General features: G+C 36.1%; 1 protein-coding gene across 18 annotated transcripts in view; it reads left to right on the plus strand.

Moving 5' to 3' along the window:
* LOC143909524 (serine/threonine-protein kinase MARK2-like) overlaps nucleotides 1-17,286 on the plus strand; it is a 78,728-nt gene that overhangs the window by 33,845 nt on the left and 27,597 nt on the right. For 5 of the 18 annotated variants that reach the window (XM_077427538.1, XM_077427546.1, XM_077427536.1 and 2 more), the window contains exon 1: nucleotides 15,228-15,403. The exons of 3 other annotated variants lie outside the window; for them this stretch is intronic. Coding sequence is in view for 3 of the 15 variants with exons in the window: in XM_077427554.1 (XP_077283680.1) it covers nucleotides 6,998-7,486 (489 nt within the window). In the remaining 12 variants the exon portion in view is untranslated. Of the gene's footprint in view, nucleotides 1-6,861; nucleotides 7,487-15,227; nucleotides 15,769-17,286 lie in introns of those variants that run through there. 10 more of the 18 variants (XM_077427554.1, XM_077427553.1, XM_077427556.1 and 7 more) reach the window with 6 other exon arrangements.

The following is a 17,286-nucleotide window of genomic DNA, read 5'->3' on the forward strand; positions in this document are numbered from 1 at the left end:
TAAAAATCTTATATTAACTTTTCGATTTGAAAATATACGCCGTTGTGGGATAAAAACGATGTAAACGAAAAAATAAACTACACTGAGCAAAAAAATAATTACCGGAGCGGGGGACTCATCAATCTTTACTAACTTTGACCCACTGAATTCGAATATGATTTTTTGGTTGCACTCGAGATATGAGCGCTTAAATAATTGTGCAATTTTTGCATTTGCAAGTCTTACTCTAGTATAATATGTTTTGCCAAAAGTGAGTATTGAAATCAATGGTCAAATGTATTTTCTATTGATTGTGATTGTATTGCTTCATAATACCTAATTATCTAGCGAATTTTAAAAGCTACTTTTTTACACGTTTTATTCTCGAGCTATTATGTATCCATTGGGTCAGTTTTCTATTTCATTACGTATACAAGGATTGGTTTTTAATCTTATTTTTTTCTTTCTTCATATAAACCTACTAATTGAGCGCCCCTCCTAGAAAATTTCATAAAGTTATTTGGAAATCGTTTACCGTTCGAATATTATACAGCTAATTAATTATACGTTCAGATAAGAAAAAAAAAATATCGAGACTGAAAACTGTAAATTGAAACCGAGATAGAAAATGTAGTGAAATATAAAACTAGCCCAATGGATACACAATAGCTTGAGAAAACAATGTTTTTACATATTTTAAAGGAATTAGAATCAAACATCTGCCCATTGATTCCAATACTCACTTTTGGTACAGCAATACTAGATTTTGAGTTAATAACTGCAAAAATCTGTAAAAATGCGCATTTTTTTAAACGCTTATATCTCATAAACAAGAGGAAACCAACAAAAATCATTCTTATATTCGAATTCAGTGAGGTCAATTTTAGTATCCGCTTCTTTAAGCTAAAAACGTGTTTCTTTGTTGCTCAGTGTTAATTTGCAACTGAATTTTCTGGTGTTTCGGCAATTTGACCCACGCCGTAAAGCCTTTCGCCTTTATGGCACTCACCCACTTTTAACATGACGAATTAATACTACAAATATAATAAATCACTAAATAAAATTGTATCGATGTTTTGTTTTGGTCTTTGCATTCTTCAAACACATAACAAACGAATCATACATAATATACTTACGTAGGTACTTGTTACGCAATTGCGGTTCGTTCCAGCCAAACATACCTATCTGAATATTGTTTTGCAGTTGCAACTGGCGCATTCCTCGCGTCATCGTTGCTAGTTAGTCGGTCTTCCAATCTCGACGATCAATCTTCGAGATGTCTCGTATACGCTTTATATGCTCTTTTCATTTTTTCCTCGTGTCTCTTTTTCTTATTATTATTGGCCTTCTGGGAATCGATCCGGCGACCTCGCGCCGCGCTATCGCGTGCCCGGCCAAACAGTTCACGTCCGTTTCGGCCACTCGAATCGTTTCTAATTAACCGACCCCCTCGTTACGGACACACTTCACATACACGTACCGTAATAATAACGTTTTGTACACTTCCTAAACATATTATTCATTGCTCTGTGTGTCCGTACTTGACCTACGTTCTAATCTCCTTCGGGCAAAAAAGTACGGCGAATAGACAGCGGGTCGGTTTCCTACGGCAATAGCAATAAATAAAATGCGTATTATCTGTTATTTGTTTGTTATGCGCTATTTCCTTTTCTACATACGTTCGTTCTTCTCCCCGCTATGATGGCTCCATGGAGACTTATTAATTCTGAATTATATTTAGGATTTTCAAACTTTCGCGAAGTCCTTGTGAAGTTTTCACCATTTGATTATAAATTTCCATTTATGTATGTGCTCGATTCGGCTCCTACGTTTATATATTAGCGAAGGTTTCACATCTGCAATTAGGTGACTATTAGAATTGTTTGAGAACAATATGTTAATTGCTTATTTTTAGTCGTTTTATCCGACTCGTTCTCGTCCCACATCTTAATCTTGACCTCAAGAAAGTCGTACGTTTTCGATTGTTATCGAATCGTACGAATTACTGGATCTAATTGGCTCGCTAGTACTTTGCAAGTTTTGTTTCATTGTCAGTTTCAATGCTCGTGTGGAGTCAGGGGCACTGCCGGGTCAGCGGGTCGGAAACTACTGATCGGCCCCATTTCAGCCCCGAAAGTATTCGATGCAAATATTGCCAATTTGGCTACTTTTTACAAGCTTTTTATTAGCCTTACTCTGTTAGTTCCGTGAAATTCTTGCCCACCAAAAATTTGTGATCGGATTTTGAACTACTTCACTCTTTAGATCAAAGTATGCTATAGGAGTTAAATGATTAATGAATTCATAATTCTTGAATTTGTGTGCGGGCAGGTCATAGGAATCGAAATAATAAAAAAAAAACTTAATTTAACACTACAGAAGTGTAATTTCCTTAAGCAAAATCTACTACCACTTAAGTTTTATGCAATGTTTCAGCGCTAAAACTCTGTGACGATGAAGTCACTATCAAATCAATTCACTATAAAAGCCATAAAGAAGTTTCATATCAAGAATACATGCAGAGCATATACTGTGTTTACCCATTATTCGGACATAATTACTAATAAATCCAAACATTTTATAAATACAATTTTATTTCTATACAATTTGTATGTGGACAAATTCGATATACCGCCAATTTTTGCGAGAAATACCTACGTATTTATAATAATCAACAAATGCGAGATGCAAGAAACTTGATTTTGCGAAAAATAAGGATAGGTTGCCAATTTGTGGGAATCGTTTCAACAATCTAATTAGATGAATTGAAGATCATAAGAAACGATCGACCTTGATATATATTCACATATATCCAAGGTCTGGCCAACAACACCAGGCCTGGGATTGAACTCATGACTCTGAATTATGTTGCTGGCTAAAAGCTTATATACGTATGAACATAAGCTTTTTATGATTTAAACATAAAGAAGCTATTATGCCTTTGTTGACATGGTTTTTGTATAATCTAATATTTAAATCTGACGAGAGTTGATATACCTCAAACGGCGGCGCCAAACAAAGCAAAAACTCTCGGGATCTTAAGTCGACCCGAAATTGCTTACACGAGGTACAAAAAGTAAGTCCTTTGACGGAATATAAAATGTTAATCGAAATTTATTTTTCAATCGACTCCGTAAATATAGGACCAGAACACACGCGAAGGCGAAAACCCCAAAAGGACACTTGTCCCTTGTGTTGCGCTGTGTATCGACGAAGCGCCGAAAAGGTCAAGTGTTCCAACACAACCCTCTCTCCCTCTCACTTTCTCGCTCTCCTCACGGTAAATTGACTCTCTGGCACCCCCCCACTTTAGGGCACACTTTCCCTTTCCACGACGAATTAAGTTACCCACGTCCTATATACGTATACGTACTCGTACGTATCTACCCACTAGTATGTACCACCTGGGTGGGTAAATTGCTTTTGTAAGAAACGACCTTATCTGTACACGGCAGTTATTGCGCCACGTTGAATAATGTCTTGACAAGTTAGTTATATTTTTTTGTAGCGGAGTTTTCTTCCTTTTTTAATTGAACATTCAGCAAAAAAAAAGATTACACGCTTTATAGTCGACATAGAGATTGTCATTTGTACGAGAATTTCCGCTGAACGACACGAATATTGAACGCGTACATGACGGAACTCGACAATTTCATATTAAACTTTAACACTGAAGTCGAATAATGAGCGTATTTCATGTTTGAAAAAAAAGCACACTAGACAAAGGTTTTGTCATTCGCCTGACGTGTAGAGCGCGGTGCACGCATTTGGCGAGTTTTCTGATCGAAACTCTCATATTGTAGATAGTTGCAACGAAATTCGTTTCAGAGTGCACGCTTTATTGAAACGCAACAGTTTAAATCAACGAAAATAGATTGTATTTCTTAGGTACACCACCACGTGTCTCGGAAGTTTATATACACACATGCCTATCTCCAGAAATAAGCGACGAAAACTCGTGGGTAAATGGACCCGGGTGTGGAGGATGTTGTAGTTTATCTTTTATTGAAATCAAACGGTCACAACTGCGCGGCTACGTAATCGTGCAATTTTTTTTCTTCATACCGAATACTATATGTATTTGCTATTTTAATACCATTAAGTAAGTGTATGTCGTGAAATCTATACGATTAGGATCGACACGCAAATCAGGGTGGGTCGTTGTAGAAATACAATGCTTTATAACCGAAAGCCTGCATTTATATTTGTTCCATTTTGCTGGATTTTATTTTCGTATTATATTAGAGGGGGAAAAAATGTGAAAATCGTGCAAGGATATTCGGGTGCGGTCTGGTCACGGCCTCACACGTGACTTCCCAAAAGTTATGCGCGGTCACCATGTGACGATGGAATGTCCATTAGCTTTCGTGTCCATCCATCCCCATGTGACGTTACACGTTTTATATTCTCCAAAGTGCCGTATAAAAATATTAAACATGACAATAATATTAAAACATGCCATTTGCATTCATCTCCGAAGCCGTGATTTCTACGAAAACAAGCTGAAAGTGCGACTAGACATTTTATATTGATACATGCGTATTCCAATGAACCTAAACGAGGCCGTCGCAGGCCGGGCATGACCAATATATGACACTCCACAAGTCTGAATTTGATCTTATATTTACTAGCTATATCTCCACTTTTCATGTGTTTTGAAGCGCGTGCGCTTTAGGGCGAAAACATACTGAATCGAACGGCACGCGCACGTTCTTTGACTTCCCCTGGTGAAAAAGATTTTTTATGACCAATGAATCGCCGTTATCGATTACTGTCAATACAAGGATTGCAATACAAGCCTGGATGCCATAGCATTGATTATGCGTGCTAGCGTTATTTTTCCATGTTCAAAAGTATATTAAAAAAAAAAAAAAATCGTGCCGCTTGCCTTTCTGTGTGTCTGTGCCTTTAGAGTTGAACGTTGTACAGATTGTACGAGACTTCGTGCAACTTTTCGTGCGTCATGGTACGTCACACTCAAATCGGAGTAAATAATAAAGTTTATAGATGATTATCGAAATTTAGACAGTAGGCAAAAATACCACGCTGGCATTGATGAAGCAAGTCAATTTTCAGTCAATGGTATTGAACAAGTGTGGACGGTTGATTGCATGCGTCACATGCGCCGTAAGGCATGCATTGTGTTGAATGCTGAAATGAAAATTGAAAGCGAAAGTTGAAAGACGAAAACGACTAAGTGTAGACATAGCTTAAAAGGCGGTATAGGCGATGGACCCAATTTTATATTTTACCAAGATGTCGTTATCGGGTTGATCTCGAACGAAATATATGGTATATTAGACTTGTACATATGTAAATTTATAAATTGTAAATTTTGAATTCATATCCAAATAGTGGTGGAATGGCGGGTTTTTGCCAATTTGATGGGGAACTGCTTCAACAATGAAATCAGATAAATTGGCAAATCGACTTGGAGTCACAAATATCCAAATCTGACAAGCAGCACTACAGATAATACTTAAAAAAATTATTTTCAATCGAGGTCAACCCACGGGATCGAACCCGGCAACCTCTTGATAACTAGCATTAATGCAACCACATCTATGATCTATTATAAAACAGTCCTTCTTGACTATGTTGTGTTGATGTTAATAAGTCGTACTATGTTTATATGCACAAGGGTCTTCTAAAATCCATCACTTCTTGGTTAGTAGTAGTCCTACTGAACTTATTTTCAGCTAAAATTCAGTATTTGTTACATATCTTTTCGGGATTGTGACCTTAATTCAAATTCTCCATACATATTTCAAAATTTCTATATATTCGGCTTAATTGCTTCAATACTAGTGCGGTTTTAAGCGGAGCGCTCGTAATTATATTTCCGCAGTGATTCAACGGAAAGTGGTTTTATTCTGCTTGTTCATAATTTGCTTGGTATAATGTAATTTATTGAATATATCCCGTCGAGCTCACAAAGCGTATCACTTTTTGCGTTGGCAAAAATTGCCTTTGCTCGGTCGAGAGGTCCTTTACCTCCCCTTTTCGGTGACCCACTTTCTCCTCTCTCATCTCCCGAGTGTAGCCGATAATTCGCCGAATAATTTAACACGTTCAGAGGAACAGTATGTGTGGAGTCACCGAGTGCATTCTATTGCAGGTGTCAGTTGCATTTACCACCTGCGAGTCAGTGACGAATACGTACGTCATGGTACATAGATGACGAAAAGTAATGCTAATGCAAATGGTCATTTTACTGAATTTGGATGCGAAATATGATTCCGAGTAATGTTATCCATTACAAATGCAATATGCATGTTGTTTTGAAACGTACTTTTTGCATCATTCAATGATTTTATTCTATATGCTAGTCAATTATTTTAATTAAAATTTGTTAATTTTTCTTTAGATTCAGTGGGCAGCCTAAAAAATGAATGAGGTTGATTTTAAATTTATACTTTATATATAGCTGAAATTTTATCATCAATATAACGAAATATTTTCTATTGAAATATTTTGTGAACATTATATTATTTCCGACCTGCGGATATTTGAGTTGCGAAATATCAATTACAATCTGTATTATTCTTCGTTAACAGTTGCTTTAGACACATTATATGTATACTATGTAGGTATAAAGTTAGATTATAGGCCGTAAAGTATCGATATAATTTTCTTAATGACAATAAAAACTTGATATAATAAATTTTCGTTATAACTCGAAGTAAGCTACCAATATTAATTGAAAAGTTTTTTTTAGAACCGACGATCAAGTAGCGAAGTTCAAACAAGTTGGATTTTGTTAAATATTTTGATCGCATTTTGATTGCTTTTATTTACTTTTTATTCCTACGTGACTCCGTGCACGGTTAAAGCTATAATTTATTTTATATATACCAATCGTACAATCTCTCGTCAAATTAGGTTTCAGTGATAGTTACATAAGTGTGCGAAGTGGAGGAATGTGTGCGCCAGTAGTGTTTCGCGAATGATTCGATGCTGAGGCTTCTATAAGCCCACCACCAATCAGATAGTGCCTACCTGGACAGGTGGAAAAAGCATGTACGAAGTGTCCTGCGTCGGCGGGAACAAAGTGGACGCAGCATACGCCGTCAAGAGTCTATCCCACGCCGTACCTATGGGCAACCAGAACTCTTCATACAAGGAGACGACGAACCACCACCAACACCACCACAGCAAGCATTCCAAGAGCCATTCCTACAACCAGTACTCGAAACATCAGAAGCGAGAGCACAGGGATTCGACCACAGACGACGACAACCACCACGAGAAGGACCATCAGAGCGTCAAAGCCCACGTCATGAGACTCTTACTGGGAAAGTGCGACAGGCAACCGGCAACGCCCAGACGTCCCTCTTCGGCATCGCCGAGCGTAGTCGTCGATAAGTACCAAGACGATTCCAGACATGAAGTGGAAGCCAGGAGAAGCAAACGACAAAACTCCGACAGGAGGGTCATGGTGACCATCGTGGACGGACTGCCGGTGGTCGTCAACTCCTCATCATCGCAGCAACACCACAGAAGCAAGGTAAATGCATCTTTTGATTTATCGATTGCATTATTTATCGCAAATGGTGATCCACCTTGACGAACGCTCAACCTACGTCCGTGCTATGATGTTGCGAAATACATTATAGAACGTTCGTTTATGTCGGAGTTTTGCAACGGCGTAACGACGACGTTGCTCTCCATCGTCGAGAATCGATCGTCCTTGTAAGGTTTCAGCTAATTTCTAAAACTCACTTTTTTTTTTACTGCTACTTACTACTCCTTCGTTCGTTCGAATGAGCTGTTTAATATTTGACCGGGTTTTTAGACTCGGTGGGGGGGATATATCGATCCGGTGCAATGGCCCAGCGCCGTGCAGAATGTAAAATGCACGAGTTCGAAGAGGGAGAGCTAAATGTGCTCTCGTCCTGGCCGAAACGTCGTACTTTCGACCACCTACTTCCTCTTCGTGTGATGAATATCTCATGAGGAAACGCCGACTCTGCAAAGCCCGGAACGCACACAAGTAACAAGTGTCGACTTTAATCATTTCAACAGGTTTATGGAATGAACTTAACGCCAGTTAATCATATATGAGTAAGGTCGCAACTTTGAGCGGTAAACTTCAAAAGGAACGTTGCAGCATATCGCACTGTGCAAACTTTGCACAATTTTAATAGCAAATAGTCAATAATTGCTCGACAGTTTGATTAATCCAACAACTTGGTAACCAACTTTGAAAATTTTGCCAAGATTCATCTACCTGAAGACGCAGAAGATTCACGACCCTCCGATGGATACTTTACTACTGCTGTAATTAAGAGTAGACGTAAATTACCCTGCTCGAGATGCACTATACATTTATATGCACAATTCTCGCCAATTTCCTAAAGCACTCTCACTAAAATGTACTCGTTGTGAATATTTAACCAGGTCATATGCACGTGCGGTCGTTTCATGACCCCTTCGGGACGTCGGAAAAGCGAACCACCACCACCACCACGTTTTCTTATTTTTCTTTTTTTTTCGCCATTTCTAAATACCGAATAGATAAGAAATGTATGTACGGTACACGTGTGTGCAATTCTCGCTCGTATTTATTACATCGTAGCCCACTTTTCGCCGATCGTTCGTCTCTTATGGAAAACGAGGAAACGGTCAGTTATGTATGTATGTGTGTGCCAATAAATACGCTGTGTGATTTTATGATTATTTATATATATACGTTTAACCGTTCACTTCCGGTGCAGTCGGATTGTGATACAATGCTGATTTTTTTTTTTGCAGTTTTATTTTCACTTTTTTTATGATCGATTTTATTGAGAATTGTAATGCTGTGTGTCGGCCGCTAGAGGTATCTGTCGGCGAAGTTGAAAAACTTTTTTATGTGTGGTTCTTGTATTGGATGTATTTTTTTTTATTTACCGTTTTCATCTACATATGGTGGCGATAATGAATGTGAATTATTTTACTATCCATATTATTATGAATATAAAACAGTAGTTCAATGTATTTTTAAATAATCCAGCGTAAGCCAAAATTAAGCCCTGATAAGATTGTTATATCATATCTGATTTTTTTTTATATAAGCTTTTTTCATTGCATTTATTTAAATATGTATTGTATACATGCTTACAATGCGTAATTATGTAGACTTATATGGTTTTAGTAATAAATTATTCAACATGAATTTTTAGTTTGTATCTACATATTTAAACGTTTTGAAATTCCATTATTATTATTGCTCTTATTTATTGTTATGAAACCAACTATCAACGATTCAATAGTTTGATTTTTAATATTATAGCAGGCACTAGTTCAATTAGAACTTAGAGAAACAGGGCTGTATATAAACTTCCAATTGGAGCTATCCAATTGTTGCAAACGTTTAATATACACCATAAAACTTTTACAGTCAGTAATACTATGCTATATTCAAGGGGTGTGGAATCGTTAAAATAAACTCTGACTCTGGCTGATTAATAATATTTACATATTTTGCATTTTTGATCTATGAATACATAATGTGTATACATATATTTTTTTAAATTTATATCAGGAAAGCCTAACAGGTAACACCAATGCGCCTTTCTAGCCTTAAACATTGTATAATAAATTTGATATAAATATTATAATAATATTGTACAGTAAATACAGATCAATTAACACCCACAGAGACATCTATGGTCAAATTGGTAAATTTGCAGCATTTTATACAATTCAGCGAATTTCGAGATTGCTGAAAACTCGAGGTTTCAATGAAAATCAAATAAATTGGCAAACTCTAGAAAACGATCGATCTGGAGTCATAAAGTCTGGCCAAAACATTATATCCCAACCACTAGTCTATTCTGCTGATAGTATTTGGTGCAACACATTTGTCAATCTCCTCAATATGACTCGAACATGAGAAAAAATACATGTGTCTGGTATATATACATTGGGTATTGTTGAGTCACTCTCACTCGATTATTCAATATTCAGTGAATGCAATTTAAACGCGAAATAGGAGTCGGAGTCGCTCGAGTTTTAACATCTCCGACTTCTCAGCCCTGTTTTATGTACCACATGTATAGATTTGTTTCTATTGAATTTAGCACAATCGTAAATTATAAAAAAAAAAGACAAAGAGTTCACCGAGCCGGAATCGTACGTATGTAATGATGCGTACGTGTAATTATTTGATTGTTTATTATTCGTTCCGAATCCTTGCGATAAAATTCGTCCATATATGGAAAAGTGGTACCTCGCGAAGAATCGACAAGCGACGACCTTGATGAGTCTTTTAACACCGTTGGATTACATTATTGAATTGATGGTGTGTCCATCTTTCGCGATACGTTTTATCGGGAAAATGAAAACGGATCGTGTGGATTGGTCAACCGACTCGCCCCACCGCATGCCCAAAAATCGAAACCCACGTGTTTTTTGTAACGAGATTTGTCTTTGCAGAAAAATGTTATCGAACCGATTTTTGGTCGTGGGTGTAGCAAGTTTTTAGTTACGTTGCGGACAAAAAAAAATATAAGTGTATTTTTTGATTTCGTTTAAAATTGCTTAAACGATCCGGCGATGCTATTTCCAATTATTGTGCTGCCTACGATTGTTAAGATGTGATGATGATGATGATGATCGGTGACGTTTTGAATTTCTACCACCTTTTCAGTCGATTACTCAATAGTTTTATTTTATAACGATTTATATTGTATTATATAAAGGCGTAGGTGTTGGTTTCTTCATCTTTCGAACGTAAAAGGAATATTAATAAATAGCTTGCTCGCATTAATTAGATCAAAGCTATTGGACACGAAAGACTTATCTAATCCTTAATGTGTTTGTGAGATTTTATTCCATTTATTATTGTACATATTTATGTATGGCTATACAAATAAATGACATTTAATATTCGTTCGCGTGTGATAAATTCGATGGTATGATAAAAAAATAAATGTACATACATGCCAGTGGCGTGCCGTGGTAATATTCCTGGTTTTATCGCACAGCCTTACTTAGGTGTGCGCGAGCAGGATTCAAGGGGACTCGGTATGATATCTCCTTGTATTCTGCTCGCGCACACACAATGAAGGGTTTGCGACAAAAACAAGATTTCCACGGCACGCCACTGATACTTACATATATGGATATACATGTTTAGAAAAAATGAAGTCGATTGTTTTATAGAAAACGATACCTTTTACCTACGTAAATATTTATTTGTGGATTCGTTAAAATATCTAATGTTTGCTCATACTCGACTGTTTTCGAATAGTGCATAGTGCAATAATATGTATGTAAACGATAAAATATTACTGTCGTCCGTTCGTTCGAACGACATTAATATTTTTCATGCTTGAAATAAGAGCGGGTTTCGCATGCATCGGGGCATTAGGGCGAAAACACACAGCAAGGAACGTGGCACGTGGAACGTCGATAAGTTCTCCTATAATTCTTCAAATATGGGATACACCGTTATCGATCACTGTCAAGCTTGGATAAATACAAGGATACAATTTTACTGAAAAAATTCCAGGGGGTAATTTTGGGACGGCGTGCCATGAATCTGTGCAAGGCACGCCACATTTTTTTCGCATGTTTTAAACTATCTAACAAAAAACCATGTGCCACGTGTTTTCGCCGTTAGTTAATTAATTAATATTGTTGATTCATTTTTGAAGTCGAAAGAACTTCTACGTAAAAATATTATTATTATCCAGCAACATTAATGCTTAGCGTATAATGCTTTCAACTGAAAGGTCATGGGTGAATTCCCTGACCTGGTGTTGGCCAGACCTTGGATATATGCACGTAAATGACTCCAGGTCGATCGTTTCCTATTAGAGTTTGCCAATTTATCTGAATTCATTGTTCCTCCATCAAATTGGAAAAAATCGTTCTACCCGCTATGTTACAAATATCTGAATTTGATTTATGTACAAGTCTAAAGCCATAGATATCTCGACGGATTAATTAATTAATTAATTAGTTGTTAGTTTCGTTTTCTTCAGCCTCTCGAAATACAGCGATATATCTAATGAAAATGCTACAATGTTTGTAATTAATTGTCTAGAAGGGCGCATTGGGGTTTATTTATATGTAAAATAAAATATTCAGTGTTTCAATTTCATGTTTAAAATTTGTTGACCGCCAACTGGCATCATACTAATTATATCAAAATATTTTAAAATATGCAATTTCATCAGTGTGTTTCTGAATTCTGAAATTGAGACCATGTTAATTACGGACAACACACCACTTCCATATGTAGTTGTACTAACGAAAACGTCATGTTTTATTATTAATCCACATACTGGATAATATTGAAAACGACACAACTTCATACACGCATTTCCCAAAATCGTTATTGCACTCAATGATCTGAGATGGCCGCTTTTGGAAAACAATAGATAAAAGTGCTCGCGCCATTTATCATTGCGCCCGTATTATCTTACCTGCAATTAGATCATTGCCGCATATAGAATTTTTTCAGACAATTTTCCACCTCGTGCACAATCTGATGCCAAATTCAAATTCGTCAAATTTGGGATAGATATTTACATTTTGTACAAGAGAGCGGTGTGTACCTGTCGTTGCACTCCCGTATAGCGCACGCTCTAGTGACGTCACCTTTTGTGCCGTATCCGCTCTTTGTGACGGATCATCCAGTGGCGTACCGGCCTTATGATTTATATCTGATAATAAAAAGAAATTGCCATTTTTTATTTTATTTCAAATAATCATGCACACTCGCCTAACAGATTGCTCCAAAGCGGCGAGTGTGCTAAACAGAATAAGAAATTATATATTACATATATTAAATACATAATTATTTCATACGTACACATGTAAATCGAAACAACACCTAACATCTATGGTCAGACATCACAAACATCGTAAACAATACGATCAATAACATTTTTCATGTAACTATACGAATTTTTACATTCAATAATCTATGTAGATGGCGAAACCTGAGATATAACAATAATTCAAGGTTACACAATAGAAAATTGGATAGGAGAAGCCAAATTTACAGGAACCGTTTCAATGAAATCAGAAAAATTGGCAAATTCTGATAAGAAACGATTGACCTCGACAAACTGAGGTCTGGCCAACAATGAGACTAGTGGGAATCGAACCCGTGACACCTCGCACGAAAGAATGCAACACTCACCACTAGACCACGTTGCTGGTTTATTTAATTTTACGCTCTTCAAACATTTCGCATCGATATTCCGCCACCTCGTCGAATTTAAGTAGTTTGTCCACGCTTTCACTGTCCTGATTATCCTCGTTGGTTTTTGTTTGCCGTTGTATTATGTTTCGTTATTTTTAACTTGGATGAGTCCGGAGCGTATGGATCGATCGCACGAAAAGGTATAATAATATATGTCGCATATTTTTTAAGGTTGGTTTTGAAAATGTTTTCAATTTTAATTTGACGTGCCCTTAATGTTCATTGCCGCAACGAACACTAATTAAAGAGTATAAATAATCTCCAGAACCAATCAGCGTTAAGTACGCGCACGTGATCGACATAATTGTATCGGTCAAAGTTTAAACATGGTTCGTGATGAAGTTTTGAGTTTTGCTTGTGCGAATTTAATCATGTGCGATTATTGCTTAGACTAGGACTGCACCTGGACTAATCGCGTGTTCATCTATACTTGGATCCAAAGTTCGATGATCGTTTTAGTAAAAAATATGTAGAAAGTGTAATGGAGTGTGTGATTTAATTTCAGTTATGTATGCAAATTTTTTTACTTGTGAGTTTTATTCCTAACGAGCTAACTTGAAATTTAAGCAATTTCATTGAAACTTTCTTGGAATTTATTCTAAAATATTGCAAATTACATACTAATTATTTCTGATATGACGTCACTGAAACATAATACGGTAGCTAAAGCTACACAAAAGAATATTATTTAATCTCATTCAAGTCTTCAATGAGACGCGTTGAATGACAGGATGTGACAGCAAAATCTTTGTCCCGATTAGTCTTGAAATTGTGCGAGGAACGTACAAGTCAAAATCCAATTTTATATGTATATAAAAGATGGCGTCATACATCTTCTACTCAAATGCGATATTCACACTTTTAGAACGTTTTATATATGTATGTATGTGAACGTAAATAAAATACGTGATAAATATGGTGACAATATCAGCTTCATGTATCTTTTTCTGTACTAAGTGAATTTTTATTTTATTCCCTTGATGCCATTACGGGTTGCCCTTGAATGATACCTTTGGTATATAAATTTTGAAATCATATTCGAATAGTGGTGACATAAACAGTATAATGATTTTTGCTAATTTGATGAGGAGCCGTTTCAGCAATGAAATCGGTAAAAAAATCAAAACGAACGATTTGGAGTCACACATACCCAGCAGCACTGCAGATATACTCAGAATAAATGCTTTTCAATCGGGGTCAACTGAAAGCTCGAACCCGGGAACCTCTCGGGAGTTAGCATTAACGCAACCACCGAGCTATATACATATGTGTATATATATACTGCTGGCTACTTATTTTTACCCGGCTTCGGTCGGTATTTATAATATAAACCGCTTAAACATGGCCAATCAAATAGTACACATTTTATTAAATTTATTTGAATAGTTTTATATTATCTAAATTTATTCGAATATTCATTTGTTCAATGACTTCACGGATCTACGAAACAAACATACATACATACAAAGTCTCTTTCGAAATTATATATTAGATAAAAGGTAAATAAAATGTGGAATATTATTACACCCAAATGTATTTCCAAAAAAACGATCATGACACTGAGTCATACTTATGAGCAGCACATTAAATTGTACAAACATAATTTTAATATAATATTTGCACAAATACATATTACTGTTGTATTATGATTAAAGCCCGGACCCAGAGGGTGCCGCGTATTGTTCAAATGTTGTAAATGCATTGTTAAAGGTTTGCCGAACCTTTTTTACAAAGGAACAATGAGCGGCACCTTGGCTATCCTACCTCTAATTATTATATTATTTTAAACGATCACGCAAAGTTTCAAGCTTAATTAACCCAGTGCAGTCCTGGTTTTATCTTCAATAATGCGGGCGCTTCTTTAAAAAAAACCACAACATGACTGTACAGTGTATACATATATATGTATATTTTTATTGACATATACGCCACTGATAAGCAGCGGCGTTATCTGTAATACTATTTGCGATTTAATTCTAAGCATGCTATTTTCGCCGTGTTTTTTCTTTATTAAAAACACATGAGTACTAGGTGTATATATATATTTATATTTATGTGCGCGTATTCGAGTCGCCTATGGTTTTTCATACGAACGAGTATTCCCCCACTATCTCCGAAGGTCTCCAGCTTCTGAGCGAGCGTGTCGATGGTACCACTTGCGTCAGTTGAGCACGAATGTTATACTCGCTTGGACGACGACGTGTCCATCGATAGAATTCACCTGTAATTAACAGTTTTGGAAGCCTCAGCGCTTCTCAATCCCTCGGTGGTTACACACCCGAATGTGCGATTCTTCAACGTATATTTTCGGTCCTAGTGTGTGTGTGTGTGAGTGAGTGATAGATAGATAGACATAAACCACACCTGTGGTTTATTTGCATCGTTTTCGGTGCAGCAGTTGCAGTTTGGATGCGACTGCTGTGTTAAAAGTTGAAGTTTTGTGCCAAATTTTGTGTCTGGAGTGTCTCTTTTGTGCCTGTGCGTGAAACGGGACGCTGTTAACCGGTTCTCTTCTCCTCTCGCTGCATTTTGTACTGTTGGTTATAGTAGCGTGGCGAACCACGGGAATTTTCGTATAATGTAAATATGTACGCATTCAGTGGAAAAAATCTTATAATGAATGTGATATAATGGGATTCTCGGCCCGAACGTGACTTACAGTATCGGTAGGCGATACCGGTAGTCGACAGAAAGGATCATGCATTGCCAATTTTTGCTTTAATTATATACACGTATACGAAGTTTGTTATACAATGTGCTTGATTTACAGTTTTTGTTTCGCATTCGTGTACTTTGATTTAGTTAATCGGAATGATTGTTTAAATAAATAATAATCGTGGGTTTGGGATCTGATTTCGATAAAATCGTCATGGACACACTATCTTATCTTCCGCCGAGGATTGTATGTATGAACTCGTTGATTTTTTTTTATTCGTTTGGATTCGTAAGATTTCCACGACTCCGGTTTATTTTGTAGATAATTTCGATCGATATTCTCATGTGAAAATGACACTTGGCACGATGTAGTTATGACAGCTATTTACTTGATAAAATTCCAATTGGAGTTGTTGCTTTTTTTCCTGCTATGGTATTAGTAGGTGTTTTTATTTTCTCAGAATTGATCATAGGCGAGCCTTTACTTTTACATGTAATACGACGATTTCGTTCGAATTTATCGTTATTCTGTTGGTTTATTTATTTTAAAATAATGTGATAATTGATTGTATGACCAATATTGCGAAAACTGAAGCGTATAATAATAAAAGTAATCCGATCGTTTGTAGAGATTTTATTTGAAAACCTACAAAAAATGTTGGCCATTATTATCAGCAGGGCCGCCGAGAGGAATGCAAAATTAAAAAAATATATTTCAGGCCCTTATACATATATTTTTTATTAGAACTATTAGCAAAATGCCTTTATGTTGGTTGATATTTTTTTAAATAATTGAATGAGAAGTGTGATATAACAGATACGATAATAATGCGAAAAATAATGAAAATTTAGCATTAAAAAAATACACGTATTTTTATGTAGAATAATATAAAATATCAACCCTGGAACTTTGACTCGGCTTCTTTCCCCTCGTCGGCCCTGATAATCAGATCATATTTGACCCCGCAAGGGTTAATTGAACTTGTATAATTAGAAGCCCCCAAGGTTCACAATTAAAATTTTATAATTTCAGCTTTTGATTTGAACTACACAAATTTGGGAATGTGTGATTGAACTTTATTTTAGATAGTGTTCTACTTTGTATTTAAAATTAGATACTATTCACTTAGTACTTACTCCTTAACTTTATTTCGAATACTTTTAGCTTTAAAATAGATACTATTCACTAGGTACACCGTAACTTATAAAAAAATACAATTAATAAGCTTATTAAAGTTCAATTAATAAGCGCCCTTTTTACAAGGCTATTTATTCTATGTTTCGCTTCGCTAATCGTTCAGGCAATATTCCTATATTCCTCCGATCCGTTTGAAACTGCCATTTTTTATCTATTGATTGGTTAAAAATTCGTGAGATTTAATTTCATTAATAAAATGCGTAGTAAATTAATTCTTATTTGCAAAAAAAAAAAAACTATTGTATGAAACTAG

The sequence above is a fragment of the Arctopsyche grandis genome, chromosome 3, assembly GCF_051622035.1.
Source record: "Arctopsyche grandis isolate Sample6627 chromosome 3, ASM5162203v2, whole genome shotgun sequence".
Classification (NCBI taxonomy): domain Eukaryota; kingdom Metazoa; phylum Arthropoda; class Insecta; order Trichoptera; family Hydropsychidae; genus Arctopsyche; species Arctopsyche grandis.